The 14,831-nt window shown below is 48.7% G+C and overlaps 7 protein-coding genes across 7 annotated transcripts; 3 read left to right on the top strand and 4 right to left on the bottom strand.

Moving 5' to 3' along the window:
• Positions 1-613: 613 nt before the first annotated feature.
• Positions 614-2,209, bottom strand: L228DRAFT_250633 (short-chain dehydrogenase). Its single transcript, XM_018333381.1, has 5 exons — positions 2,018-2,209; positions 1,450-1,907; positions 1,183-1,366; positions 962-1,072; positions 614-867 (listed from the first exon to the last, which is right to left on the bottom strand). Exons 1-5 carry the CDS (start codon positions 2,091-2,093, stop codon positions 734-736), a joined length of 963 nt encoding a protein of 320 aa, XP_018185145.1. The 5' UTR covers positions 2,094-2,209; the 3' UTR covers positions 614-733.
• A 1,146-nt stretch (positions 2,210-3,355) lies between these two features.
• L228DRAFT_241353 (glycosyltransferase family 1 protein) lies at positions 3,356-4,091 on the bottom strand (the record flags this gene model as incomplete). Its single annotated transcript, XM_018331323.1, has 3 exons — positions 3,356-3,494; positions 3,543-3,681; positions 3,746-4,091. 3 exons carry the CDS (start codon positions 4,089-4,091, stop codon positions 3,356-3,358), a joined length of 624 nt encoding a protein of 207 aa, XP_018185144.1.
• A 164-nt stretch (positions 4,092-4,255) lies between these two features.
• L228DRAFT_263462 (hypothetical protein) lies at positions 4,256-5,903 on the top strand. The gene is made up of 3 exons (XM_018334494.1): positions 4,256-4,895; positions 5,011-5,300; positions 5,365-5,903. Exons 1-3 carry the CDS (start codon positions 4,331-4,333, stop codon positions 5,668-5,670), a joined length of 1,161 nt encoding a protein of 386 aa, XP_018185143.1. The 5' UTR covers positions 4,256-4,330; the 3' UTR covers positions 5,671-5,903.
• L228DRAFT_250628 (hypothetical protein) lies at positions 5,866-8,914 on the bottom strand. The gene is made up of 4 exons (XM_018333380.1): positions 8,495-8,914; positions 8,382-8,418; positions 7,570-8,313; positions 5,866-7,455 (listed from the first exon to the last, which is right to left on the bottom strand). The coding sequence occupies exons 1-4, from the start codon at positions 8,815-8,817 to the stop codon at positions 6,280-6,282; spliced, it is 2,280 nt and encodes a 759-aa protein (XP_018185142.1). The 5' UTR covers positions 8,818-8,914; the 3' UTR covers positions 5,866-6,279.
• A 168-nt stretch (positions 8,915-9,082) lies between these two features.
• L228DRAFT_250627 (Dihydroorotase) lies at positions 9,083-10,618 on the top strand. The gene is made up of 2 exons (XM_018333379.1): positions 9,083-9,370; positions 9,432-10,618. The coding sequence occupies exons 1-2, from the start codon at positions 9,233-9,235 to the stop codon at positions 10,377-10,379; spliced, it is 1,086 nt and encodes a 361-aa protein (XP_018185141.1). The 5' UTR covers positions 9,083-9,232; the 3' UTR covers positions 10,380-10,618.
• L228DRAFT_263459 (hypothetical protein) lies at positions 10,606-12,394 on the bottom strand. Its single transcript, XM_018334493.1, has 3 exons — positions 12,231-12,394; positions 12,041-12,157; positions 10,606-11,930 (listed from the first exon to the last, which is right to left on the bottom strand). The coding sequence occupies exons 1-3, from the start codon at positions 12,320-12,322 to the stop codon at positions 10,934-10,936; spliced, it is 1,206 nt and encodes a 401-aa protein (XP_018185140.1). The 5' UTR covers positions 12,323-12,394; the 3' UTR covers positions 10,606-10,933.
• Positions 12,395-12,545: 151 nt separating this feature from the next.
• Positions 12,546-14,206, top strand: L228DRAFT_250625 (hypothetical protein; the record flags this gene model as incomplete). Its single annotated transcript, XM_018333378.1, has 1 exon — positions 12,546-14,206. A coding segment is annotated over exon 1 (1,394 nt), but the record flags the coding sequence as incomplete, so codon positions are not given.
• Positions 14,207-14,831: the final 625 nt, after the last annotated feature.

Genomic DNA, 14,831 nt, shown 5'->3' with positions numbered 1-14,831 from the left:
CCAAAGGCCAAGAAATGACACAAAGGCGGCTTGATAACAATTTGTGGAGCTTAAAACAGAAATAGGATCAAGTGCAGAACCCAATAGAAAACATCACATGTCGAATGGCAATGCCCGGAAAATAAGACTGAGAAAGTGATACGTACCGATAAATCTCAGAGCAAGACTGATCAGTCTTGCGGGGGACGAAGAAGAATTTGGAGGGAAAATGAGACAGTGAAGCTCAGAAATTTTATCGCAATCTGGAATGGTCCGATATGACGACCGATTCTGGACCTTGGTGGGTTGATGAAGATGAAAAAGGCGCACGATAAATAATGACGGTGGTGGTGGGGCAGAGCGAAAGGGAAGCGGATCTCTACAGTGGGCGTTGAGGGGCATAAGGAGAAGCCTTTTTCCGGTTAGGGGTCTCCCGCGAGGACCGCTCGGATTTGGCGCGATACGGCAGAGGCGGCAGGGGCGGGTGTTTCAAGGCCTACTGTAAACAACAACAGAATAATAAATTCATTTTGCATGATCATTGAGGACGGCTTGAGAGTTCACGATTATGACAACAAAAGATATGCAAGTCTAAATTTTACAGGATCTATTTTACAGTATTAAAATTCGTTGAGAGGGGATAGGAGTATTATTTTCAATCTGCAGCTCCTCCGCATTATTTGAAGCATCAATTCTTCTCGCCACATTATACGTTATCAAATGCACTTACTCATTACTCCTCTTGTGTCAGATATTAGTATTCAAACTTCTGTCCGACCAGCTTTTCGCTCAATTTCCAAAGCCTTTCCGCGCCCTCTTCGCTTTTGGCATAAGGCGAAATATCGTCTGTCTCAATGTGACAGTCCTGGAGGTACTCGCCACTCCGATCTATATGAAGAGAACTGTTCAGATGAAAGACCATCTTGAATGTCCAAGCATGCTTCGATTGGCAATGGACTGCATAATGAATGTGTACACATACCGACAATGCTGGGATCAAATCCAGCAACGAGATGGGTCGCGGCACCTTGGGCCAAAGTTTTATTCATCATGCCAGGCGTTTCAAGCAAGTTTCCATCCTTGTCAATAATCCCTAACGAGATTATTAGCGGCCTAAACTCCAAGTATTTTACTGCTCGGCAATGTCGCATCGAGTCTATCCAATTCTCCAACGAACCACGATCACAACAAAGTGAGACTCACCCCAGGCCACCAGCATCTCTTTAGACATAAACCGACCCAGTTCAGTGTGCAGGATCTTGCCAGGATGCACACTGAACGAAAGAATTCCTTTGCGCTTTAATTTCTGTGCAAGAGATCGGCTGAATAGGATATTCGCAGTCTTCGCCTGACCATATGCTTTCATTTTGTCATAAGATTTTCCGTCCTGAATGCGTGGCATTAGTGGAATTCCACCTAATTTGGCACTGAACAGAGAGGAAATTGTCGAACTTTTGAATTTCAACTTACATTGAAATTCCAATCGTCAAAAAAGACGTCACTGAATTGATGACCTCTACTGCTGATATTAATAATTCTTGCTCCAGGGCCCGCAGCAACAATCCTTGGCATGATCAAGTTGGTGAACAGGAAATGCCCGATATGATCAATTGCAAAAGTCGACTCGATGCCATCATCAGAGAGCTGATATGGCGGAAACATGACACCAGCATTGTTGATGAGAACCTCAATTGGTTCCGGGTATTTGTTTACCTCTGCAGCTGCTTGGCGGACATGTTTCTGCGAGTTGAGGTCCAATTCAAGCAATCGAGTTTTAACGGACGGCGCTAATGCGCGAATCTCTTCTTCTACCTCTCGCAACTTTGAAGTGGTTCGGCCGGCAAGAATAATTAAAGATGGCTGCTTCCGTGCAATAGCTCTCGCAGCTTCTCCGCCGAGGCCGGTCTTGTTGATTCCGGTAATTAATACTGTGAAAACTTATCAATTTCCGATGGACTATTAATTTTAGATGCATATTTGATCATGGCCACTCTAATCTTCATTCCCAAGTGGAGTAAACATTGCGGAGAAAGCTAACCTGTTTTCCCTTTTATATGCTCCGCAAAGGCGTCGGCAACCTCGTCGACAGTGGTAGTCTCCTTGAACTCTTGCATTTTCGTTTTATGCATCCGAGGAATTAATGTAAAATGAAAGCAATTGATTCACAGTGTAGTCTTTCAGGCTTTATATCACACTTGGGAGCTGTTGTGGTTATAGTATATAATGACGCTGACTCCTAGGGCTTATGGCATAGTCGCTTGGCTCATTTTGATCACGCCGGTTTGAGCCTTAGAGTTCCATCTCCAAAAACGGAGATGAACGGGGCTCAACGCATCACAAGAGAGAAGACGGAACATTGTTCTCGAAACGATTTAATTAATAATACATAGTCATCCTTTCTGCATCGCTCATGTCAAAAGCCTTATTTTTATACTCGAGACTATTACCTATCACGGTTGATATAGAATGAGAATTGTTGTTCACTTGACACGCAGGCCGGGTGCCGCCTTCTTCTTCCCATGAAGCGTTCGTAAGCAGTAAGCTCGCCACTTTCAGAGACGGATATTTTCTTCAGTATTTCCCCATTGGTGGTGGGTTTTAGTTCATAACAAAGCCGAGTCGGGCTTTGGGTTGTGCCGACTCCCAAATTTAACAATCATATGCAATGGGGTTTCGCCGGCCTTTGCAGTGGTCAACGTTACAGATCTCTGCCTTGGCAGGTATGCCACTAACTCCGTAATCTCCTTCAAAGGCATTTACATATGTTTAACACGCTTGATGAGCCACATACGATGCCGCATTTCTTCCCCGTATTAGAGACTTCCGCCTTGTGTTCTGACACGCCAATTTTGACATTTGGCGCGATGGCATTCATCGAATCTCAACGGAGTGTCCATTATGTCACTTGATCAGGAAAGAGATCGTTGAATGTAATCTGCTAGCCAGCAAAGCACGAACTCATCCGCACATTGGCACAGGAGTCTGTAATCACTGGACGGGAACGGATCCATCCGTGAGTAAGACATCTATCGGAAGGCGCATATCTTTGAGGGAATTTGTCAGCTTGATACTCTCAGGGTTGATCAGACATAATCAACCCATGCATACTACCGGTTCCTGGTAGTACAGGCTAATTGCCATCCCTTTATTTTGGTATCATGATTTCCTTCCTCTTTGTCCCCCATTACTCTGAACCTGGCCAGACGTTGTTCGGTTGGGGCCCTCTTGGACGATGAGTCCAGATATGTTCCCATTTGCCCGCAATTATCCAGGAGAGCTTAGAGAGCGTCTGTCTGCTTTCAGGGCTGCGCAGAGAGAGCTTATAGGTCAGACTATTCAATTTTTGGTGCGTGTGGTTGACCAGTTGTGGCATGCTTCAATCAACGAAGCCCATCTCGTCATCCATGACACCGGCAATCCCTCGGCCGGACGGATCTTCTCCACTATTCACAGGCGGCCAGACTTTCTGTCGCCGTCGAAGCTCTTCAGACTCCGTAATAGCAGCACGGAGATTTCTAGAGCGACTCAGAGATAATCCTGACAGAGCTGATCAGGTGACTTACGCTAATTTTCCATGTACCACGTAGCCCATCGATGCCAACTCCTCCGCAAGCTCGATCTGATGGTTATTCAGTAGCGAAGGGTTTGGGACAACAATGAGAGGAACAGCGATCCGTAACGCATCAAGAATAGACCCAGAGCCTTCAATAACAGGGAGTCAATATCAGCACTACTCCTTTCATAACCTTGATGTGCAAGTCCGTACCTGCATGACTTATGACCACGCCTTCTGTCTCGCCCTTATTTCCCTTGGCCGAGCGCATCTCTTGCGCGAGACCGTTCTTGTTGAACCCAAAGCCTTGTACAACAATATTATTCCGTGCACTCAATTGCTCTGCCCGCTGCGACATGTATTTATTGAAAATGAGTTGTCCTTCTTTGCCATATTGAACAAGTAGATGAGTATAGTTGGCCTCTCGCAGTGCGTCGAAGAACTCCGGGGTGAGGACGGCAGAAATGAGAGCATCAAAGGATGCAGTAGCACCTATTGTGACAAAACATAGCTTCTTTTGGACCTTGGTCTTCTCTGCCGCTTGATTCGATTGAGCCATCTTTTAATCTTGAATTAACCTTCAAAAGCCGACGAGTGTCCACCGTCTGTGATTGAACTGCACTGCGGGCAACGATTTGTTGGTTGCTCCCCGGTCGGAGTTTGTATGTCCGATGCCAAGACTTTCCATATTTGGCGACCAAATGTTCATCTTCCCCGTTGGCCGCATGATTTGATGCTCCACGCCATCAATTATCCACAAATCTGCCCGTTCAAGTGCGCCAGCAGCTGTCAACGGCCATGGCAGCGGCAATGAATCGAATGGGCTTGGCAGCCCTGCGCTGCCCGTCGAGAATATCATCGACGTCTCGATCAATGGCGCCAATTGCGTCTTCCGTTTCAGTTTCTTCGAGATCCACATCCGCTCGATCTTTTACCAGCACATCCCTTAAACAGGACGACAGCTCCTCTGCCACATCGACTTCGACCGTTTTCCGTGACTCACTTGATCCTACCATCCGCAATGTCTATGATTCGCTGTCGCCACAAGAGCAGAAAGAGTTTGAGGCTTCATCCAGTGGTCTGAAGCAACACATGCGAAAGCCTGCCGTTCGTGACCGATTGGAACGTGCGGTTGGTGAAGCCTCACACTACGTCGACGTGAATGAGCCTAGAGAATATATAGTGTTCGCCAGAGAGCAACAAGGTCTGTTGGCAATGGGAGAGCCGGAGCCTGAGGATTTCGGAGCCGACGACGAATTTGCCCACGATGACATTTCCTCGCATGCGCATGGTGACCTCGAGCAGCACCGTGAGATGAGAGAATATGCGCGAATTGCGGCGTGGGAGATGCCTCTGTTGTCAAGTACGTACTTCTCAAACTACTATTTTTTTCGACACTCGCATATGAAACGATCCGTCTTCATGCAAAACTCACAATACTCTTGCCTTGAATATCTAGCTGACACTCAAATTACTAGAACTCGCCAAGCCTTTCGTCCCGCCGGCCAAGGACGAGCCTCTCCGTTTCCGCTACACCACTTACATGGGCGAATCGCACCCCGCTGAGAATAAGGTTGTGGTGGAATTTTGCACAAAGGATTTGCCCAACCTGAGCGAGACCCAGCGTAGCAAGCTCATTAAGATTGTTGGCGTACGATACAATCCTGACACGGATATCGTCAAGATCAGCTGCGAGATGTTTGAGTCGCAAGCCCAGAACAAGCGCTACCTGCTCGACGTTGTCGATGATATCATCAAGGAAGCCAAGGTCTGTATTTTCCTCCCCTCTTAATATCTCTTGGCCCTCGCTCTGACACAAACAATCACAAAAGGACCCCAAAGACACCTTTGCAGATATCCCCTTTGACTTCCGCCACCACAAGCCGAAGCGGCAATTCCGCTTCCCCAAGGAATGGCTGATGACACCGGAGCGTCAGCAGCAGCTTCTCGCGAAGCGCCAGCAAGCCTTATTAGCTGAGACGCAGCGCGAGAAAGAAGGCACTCTACTTGATGGCGTCAAGGTCATTGACCGCGCCCTCGCTCGTGCGGCCTTCTCGCAACCCCAACAGACGCCGCAGCTCCAAACTGTCGCGGTTCCCGCTGGCAAGAAAGCAGCCAAGGGTGGCCGTAGAAGATGAGAGAATGGTGGCTCTTGGAAAGTCCTAGATGGACTTGCCGAATAGTCCTTCTCAATCGTCACCGACCGTTTATATTTATCCTCATACCATCATCTTCTTCGAGCGGTGTTCTATTGGCTGCTTTTCTCCTCCTTGTACCTCTGTACTCCTCCCTGTACCATATATTTTATGTCGGTATCACTAGATTTTACATATGTCCATTTTTCTTTTTAGATTACCTCTGGCGCGGAGCAATAAAAGAAATCTATTTTTTTTAATTTCCATGATCAATTGCTTGATTCATAACTTCATCTGGATTGAACGGCATCCTCCTTTTCCTTTCCGGTTTCCTATGCTAATGCTAATGCTAAAGTCATCATCTCGTAATTGATTCATATAGACAGGGCGCTGAAAATGGATGTGCATCTCTATGTGTATCATGAAGAAAATTTATATACCTGCCTCTTCATCTTATCATGGCAACATATTCGTAGATTCATATATATGAGTCCTTTTCTTCCTCGATTACGTTCAATATTCGCAATCGGTCCCTTCCTGCTTCTTCCTCGTCGTACCACATTTTGCCTTGCAACATCAGATTATCAGCTCCTTCCCCCACCCTCCACAGACTTACAAAGTCCCCCTCCATTTGACTCTAGGCATCTTCTCCCCTATCCCTCCGGCAAATACCTGGCCACGCTCCGCAGCTTCTTGCGCCTCAGAACCTCCACCTTCATCGCGCAAGATCGCGTTCAACCCGCCTACTGGCGTTTCACCTCCCACACCCAGAGTCCCGGCTCCTGACGCAGGAGATTGAAAGCGTGCAGCGTCCTTAGCCACGGGTAGCGCCCCAGGTCGCGCCGCTGTCGTAGTAGCGGCAGTAGAAGTTGGGACACCGATGGCCCAGGAAACGCTTCTTCCCTCGACGAGGTCTCCGAGACCAGCTCTCGAATCACCCTTTCCTTCATGGCGGGAAACGAGGAAGCGTTCCCATACTTTGACACCGTAAAATGCAACAAAGAGGGAGCTTGCGACGACCAAGAGCGTGACAGTTCCGGCGACAGCCCAGAAAATGCCTTGTCCAGCAGCCATATCTCGGATATCGGAGGTGTTCATGCCAAAATAAGACGTGACAAAGGATAAGGGCAAGAAGATGAGGGTGACGACGGTGAAGACGAGGATGGCTTTGCCGTGATCTTCTTGGCGCATGTTGACTAGCTGGATGGTGCGGTTGACAAGCTGCCCGGAGGATTCGCGTAGGTCTGCTAGGTCGGCGAGTTCGCGGTCGAGAAGTTCGGTCAGGTGGATGATGGGGTTTGTGAGCGCGGTGTGGGCATGTGGGAGGGGGTTGCTGTCAAAAGGGGTGTAGATGTGCCCGTGAGTGTGGATGGGTGTAGATGGGCAGGAAGGCGTCGGCGGAACAGAAGCTGCAGCAGGTACGGGATCAGGAGTAGAAGGAATGTAGGCCGCAGCAGGCGATGAAGTAGCAGGGAGGGAGTCAGTCCCGTGGGTCGGTGGATGAGATGCTAGGGAGTTATTGCGCGAGTTGAGGGAGGAAGTACGAGAGTCTAGGTTTCGAAGATGGGCCGCGTGGATGATCGATCCGGAGACAGGGTATGTCTGAGATAGTCGCGAAGCAGTGGAAGAACGGGAGAGGTGAGAGTAACTGGTTGAGAGGTATGATTGTAGATCTGTGCAGAGACGGCGCTGGGAGTGCATGAGTTTGAGGATGATGTTTAGCTCGTCTTGGATCTGGAGAATGTCCATGACGAGCTTTGAGCTGGGAGCGCGGTAGAGCCGGAATTGCTGGGAAAAGTTAGCACATGGATGTATTTATGCTCAGATGATGTGCAGATGTCTGGATAGTGAGTGGACAACACACATGAGAATTCAGGTTAAATTGTTTATGAGGCGGCTTACCAAGTGATTTAGATACTGCGCAAAACGGTCCGTCAGACACAACAAGAAATCTTGCCAAAAGCTCCAATGCAACAATCCAAACGCTCCATGCATACAAGTCACCATATGTGTCAATGCATCATATGTATCCTGCTGCTTTGACAAGCTAAAATTGTTCCGGACGGTCTTAAAGGAGACTTCACGGATTCGTGTGGAGAGCTGATGAGGAATCATCCGCGGTTTCCAGCTTTGATTGGTCGAAAATGACACTATATGCCCGGGATCGATGAGAAGAATCCACATCTCATCCACAACGAGGCCAGTCGGGTAAAAGTCTCGGTCTTTGCGGCCGTACCAGCGGCCGACTCGGGCGGTCATGAGATGATCTTTTGCCCATGGCTGTGAGCGCGAAAAAACCTGTTTCCGTTCACGATCGGTCGTATCTTCTAATCGATAATAATGCTGCAGTATCGACCGGACTGGGTGCGAAGAAGCTTTGACCGACTGAATGTTCTCGAGCGGGTCAACCTGAAATCTTGGTATTCGTGCGTCGCTGGTAACATCGCTCCAGTCCATAAATGGCACGCAAAGGAGTAATGGCGTCGCAGGGTCATCTTCGACGTCGGATGGCACGTTTAGTGGCTTGAAGAACGGCGAGAAATACTTTCCATGCCGGGAGAACTTTTCGTTTTGGAAAATGGTCTGATCGAGCATGCTGAGACGTTGTATGGCAAGCCTTTGGTCTTCACTCAATGCAGCAAGGACCTGTAAATTATTAGCATAGATATCTTTGATAATTATATAATTTTTTTTGTTGATAGAGGGTGTCATACTCCTGCAAGATACTCAGGCAAAGTACTCGAAATGTGACTGTCAGTGGGTGTCATATAAGCAATTTTATTCACGTGTCTTATTCGAAAACTCAAGCAATCAGATAACCACCCACATCCACCTGCACTTCCAGTTGTCTTTGGGTTCTGTGACGCGGAGATGCTTCATCCACCCGTATTCCTTCCGGAGCATTTCAAGCCGACTGATTTCCAGCGGTGTCCGGTCCGGCCAGTCCCTCGCATGAACTCTTTCTTTTTCCTCCTCCCGAGCCAGTTGATGCGTATCGAGCTGGAGATCCACCTGCTCGTGAACCTCTAGAAGAGCTGGTCTGCCAGGAGATGGTTCCCGAAGCACAATGTCTTCAATTTGGAGCTTGTCGGGCGTGAGGCGCTTCCGTTTCCAGTACGGCTCTGTGCCGGTCTTTTCTTTGATAGCCATGACGTACAATATGCCACATCACATTCATAAATTCATTGGTTTATAAAAATCTGGCGACTTTTGATAAGATTCAACCCCGTAAACGTCTACATAAGCATTAAAAGTGTGGTGGGGAAGAATTGTTGTGGAAATCCTGAAACGGGACTGACAGGGAAAGGCGGTGTAAGCTACTCACCGCCCTTTTGCTGATTGGTCAGTTCTCGCATTGTCCCTCTTCGCCTTACTTTCTCCGATTTTATCTCTTTTCTTATCAGCCAACGGCTCTCTTTGGCCTTTGCCGTTGCTATACTTCGTACTTCTGACTCTTTAATTCACTTTTTCTCCCCTAATAATATATTTTGAAGCTATTCTCCCGCTGTGCCTAAGCTCTATCACTGCTTCAATTGAGGCACAATATACTCAGAGAAGCAACACCATGTCCTTTCAGGAACGTTTCAACGGGCTCGAACTGCCCGCCTCCGCCGATTTTCACGTTCATCTTCGCGATGGCACCATGATGGAGACTGTCACTCCCACCATTCGCAAAGGAGGCGTTGATACTGTCTATGTCATGGTACGATTTCCTCTCTTAAACCATATACACACTTCGAATCTTCGACTAAATTCTTTGACAGCCCAACCTAGTTCCCCCGCTCACTACTCCCGCCCAATCGCTTTCCTACAAGTCCCGTCTTGAAGCTATTGATCCATCCGTTACCTACCTTATGTCGTTGTACCTGCACCCTTCAATCACACCCGAAATCATTCGAGAAGCCAAGGCTGCGGGCATTACCGGTGTTAAATCCTACCCTGCAGGCGTGACTACCAACTCCGCCGCAGGTGTCGTATCCTACGAGGCATTTTACCCAGTCTTCGAAGAAATGGAGCGTCAAAATATGATTCTGAACCTCCACGGCGAGAAGCCATCTGGAGAGGATATCACAGTACTGAACGCCGAAGAGCGATTCCTCCCTACGCTCAAGGAGATCCACAAGCGATTCCCCAAGTTGCGTATCATCCTCGAGCACTGCACTACCGCGGCAGCGCTGAAGACAGTCATGGAGTGTGGTCCCACCGTCGCAGGAACAATTACGGCACACCATTTGTTCCTGACGGTGGACGACTGGGCTAGTGATCCTTTCTGCTTTTGCAAGCCGGTGGCCAAATTGCCAAGCGATCGGGAAGCACTCTTGAAGGCTGCAGCTGCGAATAGCCCCAAGATTTTCCTGGGCACTGATAGTGCACCCCATCCTGCGACTGCCAAGAGAGGCGGTGCTGATGGAAAGGGAAAGACCGTCGCTGGAGTCTTCACACAGCCATATGCGACGCAGCTGGCTGTGGGCGCATTCGAGAAGGCAATCGAAAAGGGATGGTTGAAGGACAATGAGGTAACTGTGGACGTTGTGAGGGGCTTCCTGGGAGAGAACGGACGAAAGTTCTACGGCGTGCCGCAGAGTGAAAGCCGAATCGTCCTTAGAAAAGGAGAAGAGAAGGTTGTGGAGGCATTCGCGAGTAAAGGCGGGGAATTGGAGGTTGTGCCGTTCAGGAGGGGCGAACCGACATGGAGTGTGGAGTGGAAGTAGATTGTAAGGTCGGTATTGGATGATTTATTGAGTGCATAGAGAGGCATGGCAGGAAATCTGTGTAGATATATGATGGACTGGAGGATATACCTTGACTTGTGTATAACATTTGGATACAAACTTATTTTCCTTTCATACAAGCCGTAGCAATGGCCCGCTGGATCAGGGCTGAAAAGAATGTGAAGGAAAAAAAATCTCTTTTATACCTAAGCTAGAACGTAATATCATGCGCCACACCCGCCTTTATTTCATCCTGAAACCCCAAAACCTGATGCCGATCTTGTTCCTAGCCCGCCAATCTTGTCTTGAGCGAACAGTGCGTAGTCAAGCCGATGCACTATAAAGAAATGGTCCGCATAACGCCACTGATATAAATATGTTGATGAAGGGACAAGCATGCAACGCCATTGCAAATATCACCAAAGAAAAATGACGATAGTAAATGAGTGCCATGCGAGGCGAAAAGGAGAGTACAGCTTGAGAAACGTGTTGTAACTGACGAATTCAAGTGAAGTTTCTGCCTTAGTATTTCAGACATCTAAGGATCAGCATGTTTAGGCCAATCCAGTTCCACCGCCACTCGTGCTGCTCTTTCGCGGCTTGCGACCGGCGCGATCTGAATCATCACGCTTCCGCTTCGCTGGACGATTTCCTCCTGCGCCTTTTGGGCGGTAGGCATCATCTTCTCTCTTACGCTTGCCGCGTGACGCAGACGGGGGGATGTTGCCGTCGTAATCCCCATAGATCGCACTGTCTTCATCCATCAAATCTGGGTCGGCGCGGGCTGAAGCTGCGTTGGCCGCCCGGCGAGCAGCGGACCGGGGGTTATTGCTCCGGCTAGAGCCCGTGACCGGCGTGCTCATACTTCCGCCGCCTGCAGCGGAAGAAGCTCCACCGGCAGCGTTTGCACGGGCATCGGCACCTTTCTCCGGGGGGAGGGTCTCATTGTCCTGCAGGAACACTTGTGGCTGATGCTTGCGAAGCCAATTATAGACTGAGACTGGGTTGCGCGCTGCGGTCACGTCGCGATTAAAATGATGCTGTGAAGAATGTGCGGAGAAGTCCTCGAGTCCACCATCTACCTCACCAATCGAAGCAGGTCGAGGGGGCAACATCGCTGGCCCAATGCCGAGCGTCTTGTCCAGGTTGAAAAGGTAGTCTTCCTCATGACCAGGGGTCAAATAGCCCGGTGGGAATGAGCCGCTGAGATCGGAAGGCAACGAGTCCGTGTCTTCGAGAATGGAGGTGAGCGTTGTATGTGGGATCGAAAGGAGCTTGGAGACGTTGGCCATAGCGCCCTTTGATTTTCCGTTCGCCATTTCGTCGTCACCAGTACACACCTGAAGCGCGGAAGGAGAAGAGCGGTTCTCTTGCTTGCGCTCAGTGCCGCCCTTTGCGTCATTGGTTTCTGGTTTCTTCTCAGAAGATGCGTCCGATGCGGAGAGCTTGGGGGAGGCCGTAGGAGAGAGGAGCGGGTCGTCGAGATCGTATGAGAGTTGCGAGGGAAGCTTAGACGAGTCGTTAAGGTCAAGGAGCATTTCAAGCAGTTGGCTATCAGCGCAAGGAAGTTAGAAGATGTTCAAGAATATCGCAGAAGAAATCTCTGTGGGAATCATTTCATAAAGGGCGCGAAATCCAGCTTTCGCTCAACATCCACGTACTCGTTTTGCTCTTGTAGGCGGCGGGCAAGCTCAGTAGCTTTTTGCTCCTCTTTGAATAGGGCATTGCTCTCCTTCATCTTTTCTTCGAACTGCAGCTTCATCTTGCGATATTTTTTCCTGTCATTGATCATGTTAGTCACAATTCACGAGAAGAATGCCTGGGACGCTCAATGCCAGCTATCAGACTGACCTGTAGGACTTGTAAGTTGGCTTTAATGCCGCCTCCTGTGGATCCGTGGTGGTGACGGCAGGAGGGCCAGCAACAACCCTCTCGCGAGACATGGTGCTAGAAAATGTGCAAAAAGGAGGGTGAACGGAGATGAAAGAAGGAGAGATATTGTCGCAGTTGTCAAGAGATGCGCGTATTGCAGTCCGCAGTGGACTGCCGGGATTGAATTGTGAATTCCCTTTGCACATCTTGCTCGCTTCCCCAAACGTAGCGAATCCAGGCCCGCGAAGTTTTCCCCGGAAAAAGATCCAATTTTGCGAATTTCCACTGCGAAGTCAATCAATTTTCACCAGTCCCTGAGACGCCACACAGTTTCATCTTGCAGAATAAGATTGTTTGGAGCTGAACATTCCCTAAAATGGCTGCGGAAAAGGTTCCCAAAATAAAAAAAGACAAGAAGGAGAAGAAGGAGAAGAAGGAAAAGAAGGAAAAGAGGAGCAAGAAGGCTGCAGAAGCTGAGCCCGCTCACGATGAGACTCCGGACGTCGAAATGGCCGAAGATACTATAGAGAAGAATATGGAAGAACTAGAGAAGGTGGAGACATCAGAGGCCGAGAACGAAGAGACAGAAGCACCGTCATCCAAGAAGAGAAAGCGCGTCGAACAGTCCGGTCCGGAGCTCGAAATCGACGTGAATGCTCCTGAGCCCCCCTCGAAGAAGGCTTTGCGAAAGGCCAAAAGGGGAAAGACGGACCTACCTGATGGAACTTCAGAGGGCAAGGGCGACGAAGCGGAGGAGCCAGGAAAGCCGCAGCAACAGCAGCCTGGGAAACATTCCCCTTACGGCATCTGGATTGGCAACCTTCCGTTCACAGCCGCTAAAGCTGATTTGAGATCATTCTTCACCGAAAATGCAGAGATTCCCGATAGTGTAATCACACGGGTACACATGCCGGCTCCGGCAGATGCCTCCAAGCAGAGGATAAAGCCTCATAACAAGGGGTTTGCATATGTGGATTTCACCACATCTGACGCACGGGATAAGGCAATTGAACTCAGCGAGACTTTGCTTTCCGGTCGTCGCGTCCTGATCAAGGACTCTAAGAGTTTCGCGGGTAGACCTGAAAAGCCAAAAGAAGAAGTCACGGTTGCTGTGCATGGTGGAAAGCCACCTAGCAAGCGGATCTTTGTCGGAAACTTAGGCTTTGATGTAACAAAAGAGGACTTGCAGCAACATTTCTCGCCTTGTGGTGAGATTGTTGATGTGCATTTGGCTACATTTGAGGACACTGGAAAGTGCAAGGGCTTTGGTTGGGTTACTTTCGCCACCGTCGAGGCTGGAACAGCAGCCGTGCAAGGATGGGTAAAGGTGCCCGTACGAACGGCTGAGGAATCGGAGGATGAAGATGAAGGAGAGGGAAGTAGCGACGATGATGAGGAGGAGGACGACAAAAAAGAAGGGAAGAAGAGGAAGGCTCCAAAGATGCGCAAGTGGTGGGTGAACCGCATCCATGGCCGGACGTTACGAGCAGAATATGCAGAGGATGCCACTGTGCGCTACAAGAAACGGTTTGGTAAAGAGGGTAAACGCGGTCAAAACGAAGAGGCCTCCGCTCCGGCGGACGATATGTTTGGACATGCTGAGCCTGCCATTACTGAGGTTGAAGAGAAGCCGTCGACAACTTTTGGGTCGAGAAATCAAGGTGGAATCGAAGCAAAGAAGGGGTCTAGAAAGTCTGAAGCTGTGCAGCATAGTGTTCAGCGACTGACGGGTGGAATTGTAGAAGGCCAAGGGAAAAAGGTTACATTTGACTAGACTTGATCATTGCAAGGGCAGTATTGCTTTTCAATACCCAGTGGAACTGAAGAAAATTTCATTTTTGATTTGGTAGAAAGAACGAACAAAAGTACGTATATGAGCTATTTGTTTCATCTATCCTGCAGTTTATAAAAGCCTTGTGAGATATTGAATATATTCAATCTCATACTTATAAATGGGCTATAATATAGAAATTATTTATCTTTACTTATTTTTCATGAATGACCAAATCTCAAAATTATTGTTCTTTGATCATGGCAGTGGTCTCATTGTGTACAACCGCAAAACGGATATGAAACATTCTTCTTGCGGAGTACGAGGGCACAGCGTTTGCATCCTACCATGAACGCAGAACACGTCATAAGTGCAGCAACCAACCCACTTCAGGGTCTCTATCAACGTGAAATGTTCTCAGAGCTCCCTGATTCTTGTATCATACTGGTAAACTCTGTGAAAGATTTAGTTATCGTAATGATGCTTTCGAGTTCTGTAGATGACATGTTTAGATTGAGCAATATCAAAATGCTTTGTTTATAGTAGATGGTTCTGGACGTGGCTGGAGAGTCGGACGCTAAAGTCCGACAGTCCCAAACAGGCAAAGGCCAAGCGATTGGATTCGAAAGGTAACGAGGATGCGCATGGATGCTTCCATCAACCAACATCATCATCCTCGTTCTTCCTTACTCCTCCATCCTCCTCCGGGTTTCTCCTTCTGGACCTGCATATCCTTTGCGGTTCTTTGGATTTGGATTTCCATCAAGTCTCCAACCTTTTTCGTTCATTCAATCAACCCGACCGGGTTC

This window comes from Xylona heveae (genome assembly GCF_001619985.1).
Source record: "Xylona heveae TC161 unplaced genomic scaffold L228scaffold_12, whole genome shotgun sequence".
Classification (NCBI taxonomy): Eukaryota; Fungi; Ascomycota; class Xylonomycetes; order Xylonales; family Xylonaceae; genus Xylona; species Xylona heveae.
Note: the sequence above shows the minus strand (reverse complement) of the source record. Positions and strands in the feature narration are given on the sequence as shown.